Source organism: Panulirus ornatus, chromosome 14, assembly GCF_036320965.1.
Source record: "Panulirus ornatus isolate Po-2019 chromosome 14, ASM3632096v1, whole genome shotgun sequence".
NCBI lineage: Eukaryota > Metazoa > Arthropoda > Malacostraca > Decapoda > Palinuridae > Panulirus > Panulirus ornatus.
The window spans coordinates 62,638,241-62,660,760 of record NC_092237.1 but is presented as its reverse complement, the minus strand read 5'-3'; the positions used below and the strand labels follow the sequence as shown (position 1 = coordinate 62,660,760).

The 22,520-nt window shown below is 37.9% G+C and overlaps 1 protein-coding gene across 7 annotated transcripts in view; it reads right to left on the bottom strand.

Annotated features, from left to right (window-relative positions):
- Nucleotides 1-104: 104 nt before the first annotated feature.
- Nucleotides 105-22,520, bottom strand: part of Stim (stromal interaction molecule) — a 173,172-nt gene continuing 150,756 nt past the window's right edge. For 6 of the 7 annotated variants that reach the window (XM_071670129.1, XM_071670128.1, XM_071670130.1 and 3 more), the window contains 2 exons: nucleotides 19,874-20,072; nucleotides 105-8,239 (listed from right to left, as the gene is read on the bottom strand). In XM_071670129.1, the coding sequence (XP_071526230.1) occupies nucleotides 7,970-8,239; nucleotides 19,874-20,072 (469 nt within the window). In that variant the 3' untranslated portion in view covers nucleotides 105-7,969. The remainder of the gene's footprint in view (nucleotides 8,240-19,873; nucleotides 20,073-22,520) is intronic. The other variant, XM_071670135.1, reaches the window with a different exon arrangement.

The window sequence follows — 22,520 nt, the reverse complement described above, 5'->3', positions numbered from 1 at the left end:
AGTTTCTTTTTTACTAAAGAATGTGTAAGTATAGATGAAAATATAACAAAAACTATGGGTATGCAGGCATACTCTGAGGTGCAGACACAGAATGAAATATCATACAATTTCATCAGTTTTATTAACCTCATTTGTCAACAACTTTGCTCACACCTTCCCAGTTTTGTACTCAAACCTTTAATATCTTGAAGATCAGTTTGAGATGATAACTATATATCATTTGTAACATACACACATAAGTAACTTCATAGTTAATAACAAGAAATGGAAGTTTATTCAACTATATAGTGAATGCCTACATGGAAAGGTCACGTTATTAAGTGTTGACCACCTACAAGTCCACTTATTATAAAATCGGGAATGACTGAAGCAATAAAATTTGCTTCTTAACATGAAAGTCAGTGATATATCAGTTTAATATTACATATCTAATATTTTCCTTTCATTTATGTACATCAAAAATATTTTCACTATACACACCAGACCAATATCCCATAAGTATAAAAAATCTACATATACAGGAAATCAACAGGAGTTACTAAAAATCTATACAGTCATAAACTTGGAAGAAACTTTTAATGTCTATATCAACATGAATACTGAAGGACTTGGCTTTAATCTCACTCTCATCTCTCAGATTAATTACCACAGCAAACGTATGCTAAAAGTAGTAACAAAGCATACTGATTCAAGACACAGAAAACAGTATAAGCAAACTTGCAATACTGTACGTTAAATTATAAAATTGGGTTGATAATTTTTTAGTGTAAAAAAATAATTCGTGATTATGAATAATGTATCATTATTCTGTCATAAACTTCTTTCACAGAACAATAAATCTACTTAATAAAAAAAGACCCTATGGTAAATTAACCTAATCAGTATTTACAATATCCATCAGAAAATATAAAGTCCAGATTTAAAGAAAACCATTAGTACAGCACTGCACTGATTATTCACCATGACTTGCTACAGTCCATAAAATTGTAACTGATAGATTATTTCAGCAAAATAGTTGCACAAATGGGTGTGTTTGAATGTGTGTGAGCATGCCTTTTACATGATTTTTGACTAACTTGTGCATGTGTATTTTCAAATGAGTAGTTATGTAGCTTTAGTACCCTTTTATGGGGCTCCTGAAGCCTCAAGGCTGCACTTGATGCATGAAGAGGGTAAGATGAGCTCATTGTGTGAGAATTTCCTCAAAAGCAATATTTTTTTTTGTCAAAGTTTAATAGCAGTACATGTTCTGTGTGATTTGTTTTTTTATGACCTTTGTGTTGATGTTTGCAACTGCAGTCCTAACCATTCCAGCTGCATGTCATTTTATGCAAGGCTTTTACTTCATCCTCATTTTTCACCAAGACTGGTTCCACATACATCTGTTCATCCCAGACACTCCATATCTACCATCCTGTAATCTAACATATTCAACTGTCCTAGCTATTCACTCCATCTCTTCTTTACCTCTTCTTTGCCTGTTACTACTTTCCTATCTGCTCCCCTCACTGATCCTCCCATTTATTCTTTTGTTCTCCTCACACCATACATGTCACACGGTTGTTTAATCTGTTCATGGATGGGGTGGTTAAGAAGGTGGATCCAAGGCCCTTGGAGTAAGGGTAGGTCTGCAATCTGTTGCTGATGAAAGAGAAAATAAAGGTATACGGGCAATACTTTCAGGGAATGAATGCAAATGACCGGGAGAGACATTAAAAGAAAGTGGCAGGAGGGGTTTGAAAAAGAGGGTAAACAAGAGATGGAGTTAGCAGGTATCAGTACACTAAGATGTTATAGAAGGAGATTAACAGTGTGCAAAATCACAAGAAAACAAATGGGAACATCTGTGAAGGAGGCAAATGTAGAAGTGGTAACTGGTAGTGATGTAAGAGTATGGTTGCGAAATGCAAATTGAGAGTGGTTTGGCGAAAAAAGAAGAGGTGGTGAAAGTATTATGTGAGACGATATGTCACAAGGCAGCTGCAGTGGTTGGTATTACAACTGAATTTATTTAGCAAGGGGGTGACTGTTGTTGATTGGCTAATTAAAATTTTCAGTGTATGTATGGATCATGGTGAGGTAACTAAGTGGGGATAAAGGTGAATGTTTAAATTTAAACTATAGTTGTATCAGTATGTTCATTGTACCTGATAGGTTGTATGGGAGAACAGTGATTGAGAAGATGATAACATGTATAGAGCATCAGACTAGGTAGAAGCAGTGTGGTTTCAGAAGTGATAAAGGATGTGAGGATGAAATGTTTATAGAATGTGTGTGAGAAATACTGAAGAGAAACGGAAGGATTTTTATGTGGCACTTATGGACCTGGAGAAAGCATATGATAGGGATGATAAAGATGCCTTGTGGAAGGAAAGCTTTTAGAAGCAGTGATGTTTTACCAAGGATGTACAGCACGTGTATGAATGGGAGGAGAGGAAAGTGAGTGGTTCTAAGATAAAGTTAGCCTGCGGCAGTGATGTGTGATGTCACCATGGGTGTTTTATTTGTTTATGGATGAAGTCGTGACGGAGATAAATGCAAGAGCCTTGGTGTGAGGGGTGAGCATGCATTCTGCTGGGAATCGTCAGTTGTTGTTTGTAGGTGGTGCAGATTCGAGTGAGAAACGAAGATGTTGAGAGTAAATGTGAATAAAAGCAAGTTTATTTAATTTGGTAGGATTGAGGGTCAGGTTAGTTGGGATGTGAATTTGAATGGAGAAAAATTGGAGGAACTGAAGTGTTTAAATACATGGGTGTGGACATGGTGGTGAATGGGACCATGGAAGTGGAAGTAAGTCATAGGATGGGCAAGAGGGCAAAGGTTCTGGGAGCACTGAAGAATGAGTGGAAAGAGAGATCACTGTATGGAAGGGCAAAAATGGGTATGTTTGATGGTATAGTAGTCCCAGTAATGATATGTGGATGCAAGACATGGGCTATAGATGAGGATGTGCTGACAAGGGTGGATTTGTTGAAAATTAAATGTTTCAGGACAATACGTGGTGCAAGGTGATTTGATCAAGTGAGTAATAAAAGTGTAAGAAAGAGGTGTAGTCATAAAAAGGGTGTGGCTGACAGAAATGAAGAAGGTATGCTGAAATGGTTTTGGACATATGGAGAGAATGAGTGAGGAGAGGTTGACAAAGAGAAGTTATTTGTCAAAATTGGAGGGAACAAGAAGGGGGATACCAAATTGGAGAAGGAAGGATGGAGTGAAAAAGATTTTCATTGATCTGGGTCTAAATATGCAGGAAAGGCACACATGGGACTGTGAATTGGAACAGTGTTGTATACAGGAGTCAACATGCTGTACATAGATTGAATTAAATCATGGAAGCAACTAGGGTAAAGGTTTGTGGAGAGGGAGCTGTGGTTTTGGTGCATTACCCATGACAAAAAGAGAATGGATGGGAGCGGATGCAGCCTTTCTTCATCTGTTCTGGGTGCTACCTCGCTGACAAGGAAAGTTGCAATCAAGTATGAAAAAATTAAAATATCTTAAAAAACCTATATACAGACTGTGCTAGCATTAATAATTAAGACTAATACAAAAGACAGTGTTGCCTCAGCAAATATATACAAGGAGAAATTACATGAGCTAGCATTACAATATGAAACAAATGAGGGGTAAATTGATTATATTAGTCACTGAAGAGAGTTGAGTTTCAAAATGCATTTGCAGTCTCAGTTAGGTGGATATGGTCAAGAAATACCAAGAAAAAGAAGAAACAATTCCATGCCAATATACCCATGGATGAGGCCAGCTTATCTACTACCTCACTGTTGTTTCTCATTGATATACCAAGTCCTTTTTTTATTTCTCGGTGCCAGGACTGAAATGGGACGTGTATATCACCAGACAAATTTGCATGAATTAGGGGTAATGAGATCAAACAACCTGCACATTCCAGCTGTGCTTATTATGAAAGACAGTGACCTCCCAATTCAAATATATCATTATACTCTGTATGAATAATGAATGGCATATAACTTACCTATATTTTTCATTAAAGTATACATATAAACTTTTGTTTACACTTAATTTCAACTGTTTGGTGTCGAGAAATAAATAAGAAAAACAATGGCCCCTCTACACTACAACCACCACCACCATGAAATATGGTTTCCTGTCCATTGCAAGCTTATAAAGTTAGGATCTGGGATCCCAATTCTACAGTATTACAATCAAGCACTGCTCAGTCACACAGATATATTCCACTATCTTGTATGATCAAATGAGAAAGGATGCAGATCCTTCATAATAACTAAAGAAAGATAGAGTTTAGTAACAAACAATACACAAATGAAAATCGTTTCAGCTATTTTCATCCAATAAATAATTATATTTATTTCACCTAAAAATTATTTATTTTATTAAATAAAGATATCACAAGTAATCAAAACAATATTGAATAACATTATAAATAGAGAATAAGCATGAAAAAGTAAACAGTAGCTCACCTCACCTGTATAGTTGCACTTTAAACAGACTGTATTGTGCTCCTAATAATAACACCCCTTCTCACCTACTTAGCATATATACATGGCACACTTTAATACATATAGAATATATTTCTTTTCCTGAAAAACACTGTTACAATAATGTTGATTAAAATTAAAAACTACAAAACTAGTAAAAGTTAACATTATCCAATAACTCACTAAATAGGTTATTGTTAACTCCAAAAGAAAGTCTCTGCTTATTCCACCTCTTAGATAAACAGATCAACTTTTAACAAACACTTTATAATATTATATATCAGTGTTGTGGATGACACGCAAAAAATATCTGATGGAAATTGATAAAGCAAAATTAACACTCTTGCACAGCACAAACAATACAGGGTAATGCAAAGAATTTTGGAGGAAGAAAAGACATGCAAAGTTTTGTTCTAAGAAATTATGATAGTGATTAGCCGAGACGCTTATGATGCAATGATATGATTGTCTCAGGCAGTTTTACCTGCTCTCGTGTATTCTAGTGCATTCTTGTTTCTCCAGGTGCACCACATTTAAGTGTTGTGCTCCCATATAACGGACTGAAATTTGCACAATCCAGACACTTCATATTCCTAAATATATAGTGTGCAATTGATTGAAAAGTGATGAAAACATGCAACAAAGCACTGCTCAAGTGAAATTCCAATAAAATGTGAAAGCCTATATGCACCTCATCCATCCCACAAAATGGGACGGATTGTAAATATTTATTTATATCATTAGCATATATCATTGGCAAAAAACTCCATGGTAAATTATCGATGGTATGCTGTCTTTCCTAGTATGGAATTAAATGCACTGACAAAATCATTAAAATAACACGTCTAGGAAGGCTGAAAAAAAAATATCTGTGCCTTCAGTTTTACAATTTTTGGAAAACCTAAAAAACATTCTGCATTTTTGCACTCATGCAACTAAGGAATTTCAAGACAATATTGTTTCATAATAAAAACCTTATAATGTGACAATTATTCATGACAAAAAAAAAATTTAATTACATTCCATGTACATTATTGGCAAACATTCAGTCAAAGTATATGTATGAAAATTAAATAAAACAGGACTATGAGACTGCATTCATTCTTCACACATTAGCATATAACTTACAAGATTAAGATTTGAGGCAGCATTAGAAGAGCTTTGCTATCACAAGTTTTTAAATTACCAGACACTAAAATCTGATGAAGTGGGCCAGGATTATGAAACAGAATGAAGTTGGACTGAGATCTTATCCATCTGATAATTACACCATGCAATGGAAACAATTACAATAAAGCAAGAGTACCCAGTGTTAAAGCCCCAAGGTTTTAGTTGATCTGGTAATCCTCCGAAACTATATGATGTATGAAGCCATTATGAGGTATAATGAATTTTGATACCTGATGAAACCCAGCATATTGAAACAAGTAATCCATTTGAATTATCATTTTGTATGAAAAATCTAATAAGGCAATTCAGATATATACTGGGCAATCTGAATTTTTCAACTGTGAAGCTTCAATGGCTTAATTCCTTCTTGATACTCTTTGATATAAAATGTAGTCAGAAGATACACCTCTGTCTCTATATACAGGAGTGGCTAAACTGGGAAAACTGTGATATGAAGGGAAGAGAACAGGGATATAAAACATGGTATTACACATGTATAAATAGCACATTTTTCCAAAAGTAAATTTAACCACTAGTTGAAAGATACAGTGAACTAAATAATATAGACATGAAGGAAATCACTAATGACTGAACACATGAATTATGAAAACATTTTGTTGATGTGCACATACAATGTGAAATACTTCTAAACTTCCAAAATCCATAAGCAATATATTTACATTATTTTTTGTAAGGCAATAGATGAAGAAATGTTAATGGCTGTAAAAGGGCCAGTAATAAACAGCATGTGAAGGATGAATTAAAAACAAAGGTAAGAGTAGTCATCAGGAAAGCAAATGAGTCTTTAAGATTACAGTATACAGTAAAGCAGGGTGCAAGCCAAATGAGTTTTGATTATTCAATTCACATTTCTTCTTTCTTTTCATACTACAGGTACACTACTGATTTTCTGGCACTCTTGGTTCCAAAGCCTTGCCGAATTAACCATTTTGCCAGACCAACTGTGGTCATGTAATAATAATTCATCAACACACCTCTAACCAACTAATTATACATCTCCAATGTGTCTAAGTATACCATGGACTGCTAGAAATTTACATTAAACAAATATTAAGTGTAAATCAAATAAACAAATGAAATACATTATACACATGCTCAGGACTGAGGTGCTCATCAGCTACAAGTTTCGCAAATTCGTCCACATACTCGGCAGCTCCTTCGTGGTTTGCAGACCGCTTTTCTCTGCACACTTTATTCATGGAAATTCCATGACGCTTCTTGAATCTTTGAATCCATCCTTCACTATAGTCACGGTCTTGTACTTCAAGTTCTTTATGGAACAACTTAGCCTGGTCCATTATCATGCTACCTGACAAGTCCACTCCATCACTCCAACACTGTCAAAACCATTCCATCATCACTCAATTGTGCTCAGTACTCTTACCATCTTTCATAGTTTTTCTAATTGTCATTTGCTTCTTGGAATCGCTGTCTGCATAGAATTTTCTCCCTTTGCTTCTTTATATCATATACAGTTGATGAACCAATACTGTAGATGTCACACAGCTTATGCACCAAAACATCACAGTCCATTTTTTCGACAGTTCTACTTTATCTTGGATCGATATGGACTGGTGTTTACATTTGACATCATGACTGACACACTCATATGTCTTAGAAGCCATAGCCTGGGTTAAATTTAAGCAAAATAAGCTAAGAATCACATAGAATTGTGGTATCACCACCAACAAGTGCAATGTAAAGAATGAAAATAAGCACGCCCTACACACAAAGCCATCTGTGGCCGCCCAGCAAACTAGACTGGTGGCCGCAGTAATTTCAAGTTCCCTCAAATAATTTTGTCCAGACTAAAGGAGGTGCCGAACCATCAGTTGCCAGAAAATCGGTGGTGTATCTGTGCTTGGAATACAGTAGATCACCAATACATAATCTTCACAAATTTTCAAACAATTCATCACCCTTAAACTTCCTAGTGAAGTATCATGTGAATTAAGACACCTTCAATCAAAACCTTGGAAAACCTTGAAAAGAGAATAAAAAAATTATTAAAAGGATTTGTGAAAGCATAAATAATCATACTGGATGAAGACAGGTACACTGGTTAAGTTGGTAATATTACATTTCTGAATTAAATATGTTTAGGGTAAAGAAATAAAGCAAGTGAGGTAGAGAACCAGCCTCAGGGGAAAGGCCTGCAAGGTTGATAACTTAGGTGATGAGGAAGGGAAGCAGATTTTTGGAAAGGGAAATTGTGCAATGGACAAGCCAACATGGAGGAGAATCTTTGGCCACTCCATGCAGGAGAGAGTATCTGTTTTTTGTAGTTGGAAAAATTCACTTCACATTTTATGTGTGGTATCTTTGGATGAATCTTTCTCTGTATCTTTAAGTTTCTTGCTTCTGCTGAATTTCAGACTTCCAAGCAAACCATTACTAAACCTACTCTTACTCTGTTTTTTTCTAGAATCGGCACTTGGTGAACGATCTTCTATTAAAGATGAGTCAGAAGAGTTGCCCTCTTCCGATGGTGATGCCATTATTTTCTTGTTACGTGCAGATGTTTTAGGACTGTCTAGAGCAGGATCACTAGCAGAAATTTTAACTTGTTCCTGTAGATGATTGGTAGGAATTAGCTTAGTTAAAAAGGATTCTGTAGAACTGAACAATTAATCATCTAGTTACCTATATGCAATTACTACTGATATATATTCAGTGAGTTGTTTTCAGTATGTAAAATATACTCATACATTCTTTTCCACAGACATCACTTTACATCAGAACCTACCACTCTTAAAGAATATCATAGCTATTTCAATTGCATGTAAAGTTTTCCTTTATAAACGAAAGTACTCACTGTTCTTATTTTCTCTTTCTAATGGTGACTGCATTACACATGACAACTAGAGACAGAGTGTGAACAAATGTGGTTCTTTTGGTGTTTTCCTGGCACTACCTTGCTGAAGCAGGGGGTAGCAATGCTATTCCCTGTGGGGTAGGGTAGCGCCAGGAATGGATGAAGGCAAGCAAGTATGAATACGTACATATGTATACATGCATATTCTGTGTATTTGTATGTATATGTGGGTAATATATTGATATGTATATGTATGTATGTATATGTGCGTGTATGGGCATTAAGAGTATATGGTTGTCTGTTCTTAACGCTACCTCGTTAACGCAGGATACTGCAAATCCCTCCCCTTTCAGTTGCCTTCTACGACATGCAGGAAATATGTGGGGAGTGTTCTTTCTCCCCTGTCCCCAACGAGCAATGAAGAATGAGTGGAGGGAGAGGACATCGTCTCGGAGAGGAAAAGTGGGTATGTGAGAAGGAATAGTAGTTCCAACAATATTATATGGTTGTGAGGCATGGGCTATAGATGGGGTTGTATGGAGGAGGGTGGATGTGTTGGAGGTGAAATGTTTAAGGACATGTGGTGTGAGGTGGTTTGATTAAGTAAAGAAAGGGTAAGGGAAATGTACGGAAATAAAAAGAGTGTGGTTGAGAGACCAGAGAGGGGTGTTGACATGGTTTGGACATATGGAGAGAATGAGTGAGGAGAGACTGACAAAGGGGATATATGTGTCAGAGGTGGGGGGGAACAAGGCTAAGCAGGAAACCAAATTGGAGGTGGAAGGATGGAGTGTAAAAGATTTTGAGCAATCAAGGTTAGAACATACAGGAGGGTGAGAGATATGCATGGAATAGAATGAATTGGAATGATGTGGTAAACCTGGGTCAACTTACTGTAAATGGACTGAACTAGGGCATGTGAAACATCTGAGGTAAGCCATGAGGGTCTGTGGGGCCTGGATGTAGATAGGGAGCAGTGGTTTTGGTGGATTACACAGGACAGCTAGAGACTGAGTGTGAACGAATTTGGCCTTTTAGTCTGTTTTCCTGGCACTACCTTGCTGAAGCAGGGAGTAGCAATGATGTTTCCTGTGGGACGAGGTAGTGCCAGGAGTGGATGAAGGCAAGTGTGAATATGTACATATGTACTATTTTTTATTTTTATTTTGCTTTGTCGCTGTCTTCCGCGTTTGCGAGGTAGCACAAGGAAACAGACAAAAGAAATGGCACAACCCACCCCCATACACAATGTACACACACACACGCAAATATATATACCTATACATCTCAATGTACACATATATATACACACACAGACACATACATATATACCCATGCACACAATTCACACTGTCTGCCCCTATTCATTCCCATCGCCACCTTGCCACACATGGAATACCATCCCCCTCCCCCCTCATGTGTCCGAGGTAGCACTAGGAAAAGACAACAAAGGCTCCATTCGTTCACACTCAGTCTCCAGCTGTCACGCAATAATGCACGAAACCATAGCTCCCTTTCCACATCCAGGCCCCACACAACTTTCCATGGTTTACCCCAGACACTTCACATGCCCTGATTCAATCCACTGACAGCACGTCAACCCCAGTATACCACATCGATCCAATTCACTCTATTCCTTGCCCGCCTTTCACCCTCCTGCATGTTCAGGCCCCGATCACACAAAATCTTTTTCACTCCATCTTTCCACCTCCAATTTGGTCTCCCACTTCTCCTCGTTCCCTCCACCTCCGACACATATATCCTCTTGGTCAATCTTTCCTCACTCATTCTCTCCATGTGCCCAAACCATTTCAAAACACCCTCTTCTGCTCTCTCAACCACGCTCTTTTTATTTCCACACATCTCTCTTACCCTTATATTACTTACTCGATCAAACCACCTCACACCACACATTGTCCTCAAACATCTCATTTCCAGCACATCCACCCTCCTGCGCACATCTCTATCCATAGCCCACGCCTCGCAACCATACAACATTGTTGAAACCACTATTCCTTCAAACATAGCCATTTTTGCTTTCCGAGATAATGTTCTCGACTTCCACACATTCTTCAAGGCTACCAGGATTTTCGCCCCCTCCCCCATCCTATGATTCACTTCCGCTTCCATGGTTCCATCCGCTGCCAGATCCACTCCCATATATCTAAAACACTTTACTTCCTCCAGTTTTTCTACATTCAAACTTACCTCCCAATTGACTTGACCCTCAACCCTACTGTACCTAATAACCTTGCTCTTATTCACATTTACTCTTAACTTTCTTCTTTCACACACTTTACCAAACTTAGTCACCAGCTTCTGCAGTTTCTCACATGAATCAGCCACCAGTGCTGTATCATCAGCGAACAACAACTGACTCACTTCCCAAGCTCTCTCATCCACAACAGACTTCATACTTGCCCCTCTTTCCAAAACTCTTGCATTCACCTCCCTAACAACCCCATCCATAAACAAATTAAACAACCATGGAGACATCACACACCCCTGCCGCAAACCTACATTCACTGAGAACCAATCACTTTCCTCTCTTCCTACACGTACACGTGCCTTACATCCTCGATAAAAACTTTTCACTGCTTCTAACAACTTGCCTCCCACACCATATATTCTTAATACCTTCCACAGAGCATCTCTATCAACTCTATCATATGCCTTCTCCAGATCCATAAATGCTACATACAAATCCATTTGCTTTTCTAAGTATTTCTCACATACATTCTTCAAAGCAAACACCTGATCCACACATCCTCTACCACTTCTGAAACCACACTGCTCTTCCCCAATCTGATGCTCTGTACATGCCTTCACCCTCTCAATCAATACCCTCCCATATAATTTACCAGGAATACTCAACAAACTTTTTTTTTTTTTTTTTTTTGCTTTGTCGCTGTCTCCCATGTTTGCGAGGTAGCGCAAGGAAACAGACGAAAGAAATGGCCCAACCCACCCCAATACACATGTATATACATACGTCCACACACGCAAATATACATACCTACACAGCTTTCCATGGTTTACCCCAGACGCTTCACATGCCTTGATTCAATCCACTGACAGCACGTCAACCCCGGTATACCACATCGCTCCAATTCACTCTATTCCTTGCCCTCCTTTCACCCTCCTGCATGTTCAGGCCCCGATCACACAAAATCTTTTTCACTCCATCTTTCCACCTCCAATTTGGTCTCCCTCTTCTCCTCGTTCCCTCCACCTCCGACACATATATCCTCTTGGTCAATCTTTCCTCACTCATTCTCTCCATGTGCCCAAACCATTTCAAAACACCCTCTTCTGCTCTCTCAACCACGCTCTTTTTATTTCCACACATCTCTCTTACCCTTACGTTACTTACTTGATCAAACCACCTCACACCACACATTGTCCTCAAACATCTCATTTCCAGCACATCCATCCTCCTGCGCACAACTCTATCCATAGCCCACGCCTCGCAACCATACAACATTGTTGGAACCACTATTCCTTCAAACATACCCATTTTTGCTTTCCGAGATAATGTTCTCGACTTCCACACATTCTTCAAGGCTCCCAGGATTTTCGCCTCCTCCCCCATCCTATGATCCACTTCCACTTCCATGGTTCCATCCGCTGCCAGATCCACTCCCAGATATCTAAAACACTTTACTTCCTCCAGTTTTTCTCCATTCAAACTTACCTCCCAATTGACTTGACCCTCAACCCTACTGTACCTAATAACCTTGCTCTTATTCACATTTACTCTTAACTTTCTTCTTTCACACACTTTACCAAACTCAGTCACCAGCTTCTGCAGTTTCTCACATGAATCAGCCACCAGCGCTGTATCATCAGCGAACAACAACTGACTCACTTCCCAAGCTCTCTCATCCCCAACAGACTTCATACTTGCCCCTCTTTCCAAAACTCTTGCATTCACCTCCCTAACACCCCATCCATAAACAAATTAAACAACCATGGAGACATCACACACCCCTGCCGCAAACCTACATTCACTGAGAACCAATCACTTTCCTCTCTTCCTACACGTACACATGCCTTACATCCTCAATAAAAACTTTTCACTGCTTCTAACAACTTGCCTCCCACACCATATATTCTTAATACCTTCCACAAAGCACCTCTATCAACTCTATCATATGCCTTCTCCTGATCCATAAATGCTTCATACAAATCCATTTGCTTTTCTAAGTATTTCTCACATACATTCTTCAAAGCAAACACCTGATCCACACATCCTCTACCACTTCTGAAACCACACTGCTCTTCCCCAATCTGATGCTCTGTACATGCCTTCACCCTCTCAATCAATACCCTCCCATATAATTTACCATATATATATATATATATATATATATATATATATATATATATATATATATATATATATATATATATATATATTTTTTTTTTTCATACTATTCGCCATTTCCCGCGATAGCGAGGTAGCGTTAAGAACAGAGGACTGGGCCTTTGAGGGAATATCCTCACCTGGCCCTCTTCTCTGTTCCTTCTTTTGGAAAATTAAAAAAAAAAACGAGAGGGGAGGATTTCCAGCCCCCCGCTCCCTTCCCTTTTAGTCGCCTTCTACGACACGCAGGGAATACGTGGGAAGTATTCTTTCTCCCCTATCCCCAGGGATAATATATATATATATATATATATATTTTTCTTTTTTTTTTTTTATTATACTTTGTCGCTGTCTCCCGCGTTTGCGAGGTAGCGCAAGGAAACAGACGAAAGAAATGGCCCCCCCCCCCATACACATGTATATACATACGTCCACACACGCAAATATACATACCTACACAGCTTTCCATGGTTTACCCCAGACGCTTCACATGCCTTGATTCAATCCACTGACAGCACGTCAACCCCTGTATACCACATCGCTCCAATTCACTCTATTCCTTGCCCTCCTTTCACCCTCCTGCATGTTCAGGCCCCGATCACACAAAATCCTTTTCACTCCGTCTTTCCACCTCCAATTTGGTCTCCCTCTTCTCCTCGTTCCCTCCACCTCCGACACATATATCCTCTTGGTCAATCTTTCCTCACTCATTCTCTCCATGTGCCCAAACCATTTCAAAACACCCTCTTCTGCTCTCTCAACCACGCTCTTTTTATTTCCACACATCTATATATATATATATATATATATATATATATATATATATATATATATATATATATATATATATCTTTACCATATAATTTACCATATATATATATATATATATATATATATATATATATATATATATATCTTTCTTTTTTCTTTCAAACTATTCGCCATTTCCCGCGTTAGCGAGGTAGCGTTAAGAACAGAGGACTGGGCCTTTGAGGGAATATCCTCACCTGGCCCCCTTCTCTGTTCCTTCTTTTGGAAAAAAAAAAAAATTACGTATAATAATAACATAAAACTGGAAAGGGAGCTGTGGTTTTGGGCATTATTGCATGACAGCTAGAGACTGAGTGTGAACGAATGGGGCCTTTGTTGTCTTTTCCTAGTGCTACCTCACACACACATGAGGGGGGAGGGGGATGTTATTCCATGTGTGGCGAGCTGGCGATGGGAATGAATAAAGGCAGACAGTGTGAATTGTGTGCATGTGTATATATGTATATGTCTGTGTGTGTATATATATGTGTGTACATTGAGATGTATGGGTATGTATATTTGCGTGTGGGGACGTGTATGTATATACATGTGTATGGGGGTGGGTTGGGCCATTTCTTTCGTCTGTTTCCTTGCGCTACCTCGCAAACGTGGGAGACAGCGACAAAGCAAAATAAATAAATAACAATAGATATATACACGTAAAATTATATGTAATTACTTAATGTATGTGGATCACAAGGCTCACCTTCCCTATTGTACCCCACCATCTCCCTTTCCCTAATGTCTCCACTAAGGGAATTACCCTTCATGTTCAATGCTATCTCATGGCCATATAAGTTATACTAGCTCATCTGTTTCTACATATCCTGTACTTTTACATGTTTCTTATGTAAATCATAATAAGAGTCATTACTGAATTTGCATCAGAGGCTCACCCCTCTGCTCTACTTCCAATCCCCTTCTCCCTTCCTCTGCCACCCCATCAGGGGATATACCATTTAACTTCAGCATTATACCTCAGATATGTAAACATATGATCCATTTCATATTGGGAAACAGACAATCTGTAGACTTTATTCTTTTGCTTACATAACGATTAATATACTGATATGGAAAAGTCATTCAGAGGGTAAGGGTTGACAGAAATTGAAAGCTGACACTCTAGATGTGAAAATATAGGTATCAGTGCGGTAAGATGTGCAGTCATGGAAATTCATTCCTGCCTTAATTTTGGTTACCATCACTTACCAAATGCTCACTGAAAATGTACTTGTACTATACAACCAAAAATCAGGATGTCTACTTATCTCTTGAGTGCAGTAATACTCCAATTATTCACAGCTAATAAATAGAATTTTAGCAAAACAGGTGGACAATAAGCAAAACCAACCGTAACATGAAAATCTATAAGCACAGGATCTATCTGAGTGAAAGTTTTCAGCTTGTTTAATGGTTACAGCTTTGATTGACTGATCAACATGGAAAATAGGAATCAAAATAGTAAGAAACACTACTCAAAAATGATACATTCCAAGAAGGGACTAGGGGTAACCTGAATACCAAAAAGAGGTCAATGAACAACATTTTGTGTTTCACAACTTAAAAAGTATGCAGAATGTACTTGCAATGTGTGTGTTTCCAATTACATAAATGGCAGTAATTTTTAGCCTAAAGTAAGAAAACTATCTTACATTTTCATGTTCTATTTATGAAACAAAGTGAAACTTGGTCAAATGAATACATATTGAGTGCCAAAATATTTACTTTTATATAATTACATTTAGAAAGGGAGGAAGATCACTCACTAAAGAAAAACACAGCTGTGAAACAACTGAATGAAAAGTAAACTTAATACAATTACAAATATGAAAAATTACCAGTCTGCAGGTATGATAATGACTGCCAGAAGAGTAAAAGAGCTTAAGATAATCTTGTAGAATATGTAGTTGATCAATACACCAGATGCAGAGGAAATATCTTTCTATAGAAAAAAAAGGTATTAAGAATATATGGTGTGGGAGGCAAGTTGTTAGAAGCAGTGAAAAGTTTTTATCGAGGTTGTAAGGAATGTGTACGTGTAGGAAGAGAGGAAAGTGATTGGTTCTCATTGAATGTAGGTTTGCGGCAGGGGTGTGTGATGTCTCCATGGTTGTTTAATTTGTTTATGGATGGGGTTGTTAGGGAGGTGAATGCAAGAGTTTTGGAAAGAGGGGCAAGTATGAAGTCTGTTGTGGATGAGAGAGCTTGGAAAGTGAGTCAGTTGTTGTTCACTGATGATACAGCACTGGTGGCTGATTCATGTGAGAAACTGCAGAAGCTGGTGACTGAGTTTGGTAAAGTGTGTGAAAGAAGAAAGTTAAGAGTAAATGTGAATAAGAGCAAGGTTATTAGGTACAGTAGGGTTGAGGGTCAAGTCAATTGGGAGGTAAGTTTGAATGGAGAAAAACTGGAGGAAGTAAAGTGTTTTAGATATCTGGGAGTGGATCTGGCAGTGGATGGAACCATGGAAGCGGAAGTGAATCATAGGGTGGGGGAGGGGGCGAAAATCCTGGGAGCCTTGAAGAATGTGTGGAAGTCGAGAAAATTATCTCGGAAAGCAAAAATGGGTATGTTTGAAGGAATAGTGGTTCCAACAATTTTGTATGGTTGCGAGGCGTGGGCTAATAATAGAGTTGTGCGCAGGAGGGTGGATGTGCTGGAAATGAGATGTTTGAGGACAATGTGTGGTGTGAGGTGGTTTGATCGAGTAAGTAATGTAAGGGTAGAAGAGATGTGTGGAAATAAAAAGAGCGTGGTTGAGAGAGCAGAAGAGGGTGTTTTGAAATGGTTTGGGCACATGGAGAGAATGAGTGAAGAAAGATTGACCAAGAGGATATATGTGTCGGAGGTGGAGGGAACGAGGAGAAGTGGGAGACCAAATTGGAGGTGGAAAGATGGAGTGAAAAAGATTTTGTGTGATCGGGGCCTGAACATGCAGGAGGGTGAAAGGAGGGCAAGGAATAGAGTGAATTGGATCGATGTGGTATACCGGGGTTGACGTGCTGTCAGTGGATTGAATCAGGGCATGTGAAGCGTCTGGGGTAAACCATGGAAAGCTGTGTAGGTATGTATATTTGCGTGTCTGGATGTGTATGTATATACATGTGTATGGGGGTGGGTTGGGCCATTTCTTTCGTCTGTTTCCTTGCGCTACCTCGCAAACGCGGGAGACAGCGACAAAGCAAGAAAAAAAAAAGAAAAAAAAGATACATTTAATAAAGAGGCATCTAATAAAATGCCCTGAAGTATGAGAATGTTGGCAGGCAAACAGGTGTCTGACAAAGAAGCCCATAGGAGTATGGAAAAATCTGAAGAAATTTCAGTCCTAATAGAATCATTATATTGTCATAATTGGAAGATGAGACAGTAATGGGAAACAAGTGGGAATGAAGACAGTACAGGTAAACAAAAATCCTCAATATCACATGTATCAGATCGTACACATTGGTAAAAAAGAAAATAGTAAAAATCAACATTTTATGAAAGGTAATAATCATCCAGACTTCAATTCAATCTACTGGTGTAGTGGATAAGGCCTAATTCACAATAATATCTTCATAAAATTAAGTGCCGTTTATATTGATAACTAGAATGTCCAATAAAAATGATAAAACGTGTCACAATGGCAACTCAATTTTGTTCTTGAATAAACTTTTGTAGAATGTACTTAGTTGTTATAATGTACTGAAGAAAATGAGAAGAGCAGAGTACAGAACAAACAACTAAGTACTTTTCAAAAAATTAAAAATTGAAAAGGCAAAACTGCTGAAGAGATTGTTGTACTTTGAAGGACAAGTCTGACACTGAGGAGGCAAGTAATGAGATTGTGATATTGAAGAGATTGGAGAACCATGGTTATCTCTATAGGGAAGATGTGTTAAGGGAGGAGAAAGAAATGCTATGGGAATATGCTGAGAAAGAGTAATGGGATAAAATGAAAAATATTTATGTACATAGGAGATTGAAGACTCATGACTGCAGATGTGAAAAACACAAAGAAACGGATATAAATCTGTCTTTTGACATGCTGAAGATGACTAGAAAAGGCAGGAAAATTTCTGCATGAACTGGTTTGTGGAAGGGAAAAGGAAAATGAGTATCAGACTTGTAACTTTCACCATAGAAGGGCAGTGTTATATCAAACTCCTAATCCACTTTGAACTAGATGAAAAAATGTGTTACTGAGAAAATTAATGAGGGAATGAGTCAAGTTCTACAAAACTAGTCTTTTTCCAGCCCTTTCTTTAATTACTAACAACTCTGTTTCTTTTATCAAGATGGAGTAGGTGTGATTCCAAAGCGGTTACAGGGTTCCCTTAAAGTCTGATACAAAAGTCTGAACTTTTTCTTTCACTGTCTACCACATACCTATGGATAGTGACAAGAATATCCTCTGTTTCTCCTGTTATCTTCAGTATACTGAAATAGGCATTTCCATTTATTCTTTATGTCTTTTTCAGCTGCCATTACTTATAATATCTCCCTATTTCATTTTTTTATCAGTAATTTCCAGTTTCTTTCCCAAGTCCACATATTCTTATCCCATTCCCTCTTTAATCACTTCTCTGACAACAAAACTAAGGCCTTAGTTCTCTATTTCTCTTTTAAATGCTTAGCTTCAAAACCTCACTCACATCATTCACACCTCAATATTACACCTGTCATTCAGCATTCCATCAAAATTGTCTGCACCTCTCCCCTCCTTCAGCCAGTATTCTTGGCATTTGTTCTCTTCCTTACACTTCCTTCCCTCTCCATTGCATTGGTGAAACTTGGCACTCTCCAGCTAACATATGAACAAAAAGAAGCATTTCAGGCAAAAACAATTCTTCAATATTTTGTTGTAAGATTCTGACTACCTCACTGCCTGCAACTAGTTTTCAAATATGATATCTAATCTGCTCACATCCATAAAGCTAACAATAAATCCCCAGTTACAATCCTTTTGTGTCTGTCCTCTCCAACTACAAAGAAACATTCCTGGACACAGCCAGTAAGCAAGATCTGATGTCAGTTAGCCTCTCCACAGGATCCTGTTTACTAACTGCCTCCCTCATCCCCTCTCCCATTCCCTTTTACTTTCCACGTGTTCCCTCCCCTGTAGGACATACTGAAGATTCTATATAAAGTGATATGACAGCACGGTTTCTTGCATTCCATTTGTGAGTCTATATCAAATGGCTCCATGTTACTGTGACTATCATATCAGAAAAGAATAGTATTTGTCCATGAAAAGTAATCAAGAAAACACAATGCAAAATGTTCCTTGACTTCAAAGTATTTAAGTTTTTGTACCTACTGATGTGTTAAGTAAGAGAAGACATATGAAACTAAGAGAAATAAAATATGCATTACTATGGACAATATTGAGCATTTATGAGGAAGTAATAATTGTCACATATAAGTAATGAGAAGGAAGATCAATAATGTAGTATGAATGCATTTTAAAGCACACCCAAAATACAGTAAAACCTGTGTTATCTGTAATTTGAGAAAACAAAATGTTGTCACCCCCTTATGTCTTATGGCCCTGCTGATTGTTTACTGTCTCCCAGGTGCTTTCTGGTGCAGTCTAATAGGCTAGTCTTACATAATTGTGTATTTTGTGCACCCTAAATTACTACTGCAGACAATAGCCCTGACAGCTCCTTGAAACCATTTACATCTCTCATGAAGCACAAGAGGAATGTTTTAAGCCTTAAAAAGATGGAGTAGTGCAAGAGGCTGGCTAAAGGTGAATTGTGCAAGAGGCTGGCTAAAAGCAAGTTAAAGGTAGTGCTTGTGAAGGACCTTAGTGTTGACATGATGACTATCTAAGACACCAACAAGCAGCAGAGGATGATCAAGGCATTTGCTTACATATATTAATATTACCTCTACATAAAATATCTTAAAATATTACAATTTCAGAATTATTCAATGTATTTAAAAGCTTGAATAAATGGAAATTTTGTTTTGGCTCACTCACAAGCATTTCAGATAAGAGAGATTTTACTGTACATGCTTTTCTATCTCTGTTACTAGAAACACACACTTCTGTTACAAGCTAATCATTACATTGCTTCATCTAAGTTTATTCATCCTGTCGTAGCCAAGAGATTCTGACACTTTCTGAGGGCCCGTTATAACTCCTACTCACTGTTCTTCCCAAAGATGCTGCTACCACTTCCACACACGTTGAAATGCACTCCATAGAATTTAATGAACTCATACCTTCAACACAGTGTCTGATCTGGAGCTGGCATCAGTGTCCTGACTGTAAGACTTCAGCATTGGACTGCGCTTAGGAGAAGGCTTATGTTCTGTGTCTCCTGTGCTTGACCCAAGCTGGTGTATGGGAGGTGAAGGTGTCGAGAGACTCACCTGTGATGGACTGATTGTAGTACCACCTTCTGAGTTCAGCACCAGGTGACTGAAAATGAAAATGCCTTAAAAAAGTGCTTCTATGCAAAGTGAAAACTGCATACATTAAGTAGTAGAACAGGAGTTTAACACCATACTTTAACAATTTCATGAATAAAATATAGTTGAGTAACCTTTTTCCACTATTTGAAATCTTAAAACTAGCCACCTAAGCTAGTATCATACAACTAATAAAGGAATACTAGGCTAATATCAAACAGCTAAGAGAGGGATACTAGGCTAATATTAAAAAGCTAAGAAGGGGACATCACAGAAACCCTACATCTGAGATTTCTTATATAGTGCAAAAATGCACTAATCATTTCAACTCTTCTTCAACACTTAGTATGCAACTCCATTCATCACTGAAGCCTTACCATACATTTCTTTCAGTAAAATTCATTATCCTATTCAATATGCGATATTAGTTAAGGCAAATTTTCAAATATCATACAGTCACTTATTATGTCTTAAACTCTAAAACCAACCTTTTCTTAATCCTGTGCTCCTGTTGCCAGCAAAAAAGAAAAAAGTTTAAAAAAGGTGTTTTTATTGAACTTTGAAGGATTAGAATGACAAGAAATCATAACATTTGTTAGAAATCTAATATGTTAAGCATTAGTTAGCTTCTCTGTAAACTAAAATTATGAAGAGCACCAAAGGAATGCAGAAGTCACAGTTGCAGCACAACATAAAACTAAAGACATAAAATTAAGACATGGTTGCTAGATCTCAGAGGAATTAAGGTGCATCACGATGAAACATACAAAGGGTTCAAATTACAGAAAGCTGTGACAAAATGTTTTGGTAATTAACCTACAATAAATGAAATATTAGGTTATAAGATAAAAGACTGATCAAGTAAATAAAAGCCACTAGATCTGATGATCAGATCCTCAATGGTTTATTTTCAATGGTAAAACTTGCTCCACAAGGGAGAATTGGTTGGCAAATTTATGAACTGAAAAGCTCTGATCAGGGCTCTGAAAGAATTGAATACTGAGCATAACGAGGTGAAATTCTAATGGAAGGGCCTCTATCTCGTTGTGAGGAGTCACAAGTTTTTATCAAGAGAGTAAGGCATATGCATGGGTAGGTAGAGAGGAGGGTAAGTAGTTCCATGTGGAGGTAGGTCTATGGCAAGGATGTTTGATGCCATCATGACTGTTTAATTTGTTTATGGCTGAGGTGGTGAGGGAGGTAAATGTAAGAATCTTGGAGAGTGGGGATAGATAAGCAACCCATTGAGAGTGAGGGTAGCTTTGGAGACAGTCACTGTTTGCTGATGATACAGCACTGGTGGAAGACACGAGTAAGAAACTGCAGAAGTTGATATACAAGTTAAGAGTGTGTGAAAGGAAGAAGTTAAAAGTAAATGTGAACAAAAGCAAGGTATATTAAGTTAACAGTGCAAAGATACAAATTAGTTGGGGGGTGGGGTGAGTTTGAATTAAGTAATAAAGTTGGAAGAAATCAAGTGTTTTAGATACCTGGGAGTACACATGGAGTGAATGGAACCATGAAAGCTGAGGTGAATCATAAGATATGGGTGAGGGGGTAGAGGTTTAGGGAGCACTGAGAAACGTGTGGAAAGAGAAGCGCAAGCTTTCATTTTTCTGACAAGGGAGTAGCTATGTATTACATTCACCTCTCACTGGTCAATAATTTTTCTCATAACCCTTCATTTTGTATATACACCTGGACCATGCTTTGCTTTCCATACATTTGACAATGTGACATGAGTCACGAAACATTATGCTATTGTGTTCCAAAGAAAAATTACAAAACTGATTTCCACCCAGTTTTGGCTCTACCTATGCTAAGAACCTATGAACTTTGGCCAGCTTATAGGTAATCTACCTAAGCAATGTAAGACAATTATCAGACAAATTGAGAATATCAGGAAGAATTTGATAAATGTTGAATTAGCAGTTGTTTTCAATGAAACTGATCTCCTGCCTAGACTCACAAACATATGTATATATATATATATATATATATATATATAGACATATATTTTTTCTTTTTATTATACTTTGTTGCTGTCTCCCGCATTAGCAAGGTAGCGCAAGGAAACAGACGAAAGAATGATCCAACCCACCCACATACACATGTATATACATAAACGCCCACACACGCACATATACATACCTATACATTTCAACATATACATACATATACATACACAGACATATACATATACACTTTATATTATCATCATACTTTGTCACTATCTCCCACGTTAGCAAGGTAGCGCAAGGAAACAGACAAAAGAATAGCCCAACCCACCCACATACACATGTATATACATACACGCCCACACACGCACATATACATACCTATACATTTCAACGTATACATGCCTGTGGCATGAGAAAGATGGAAGGTGGGCAGATTAGAAAGGGTAGTGAGTGGTAGGATGAAGAAGTAAGATTGTTAGTGAGAGAGAAGAGAGAGA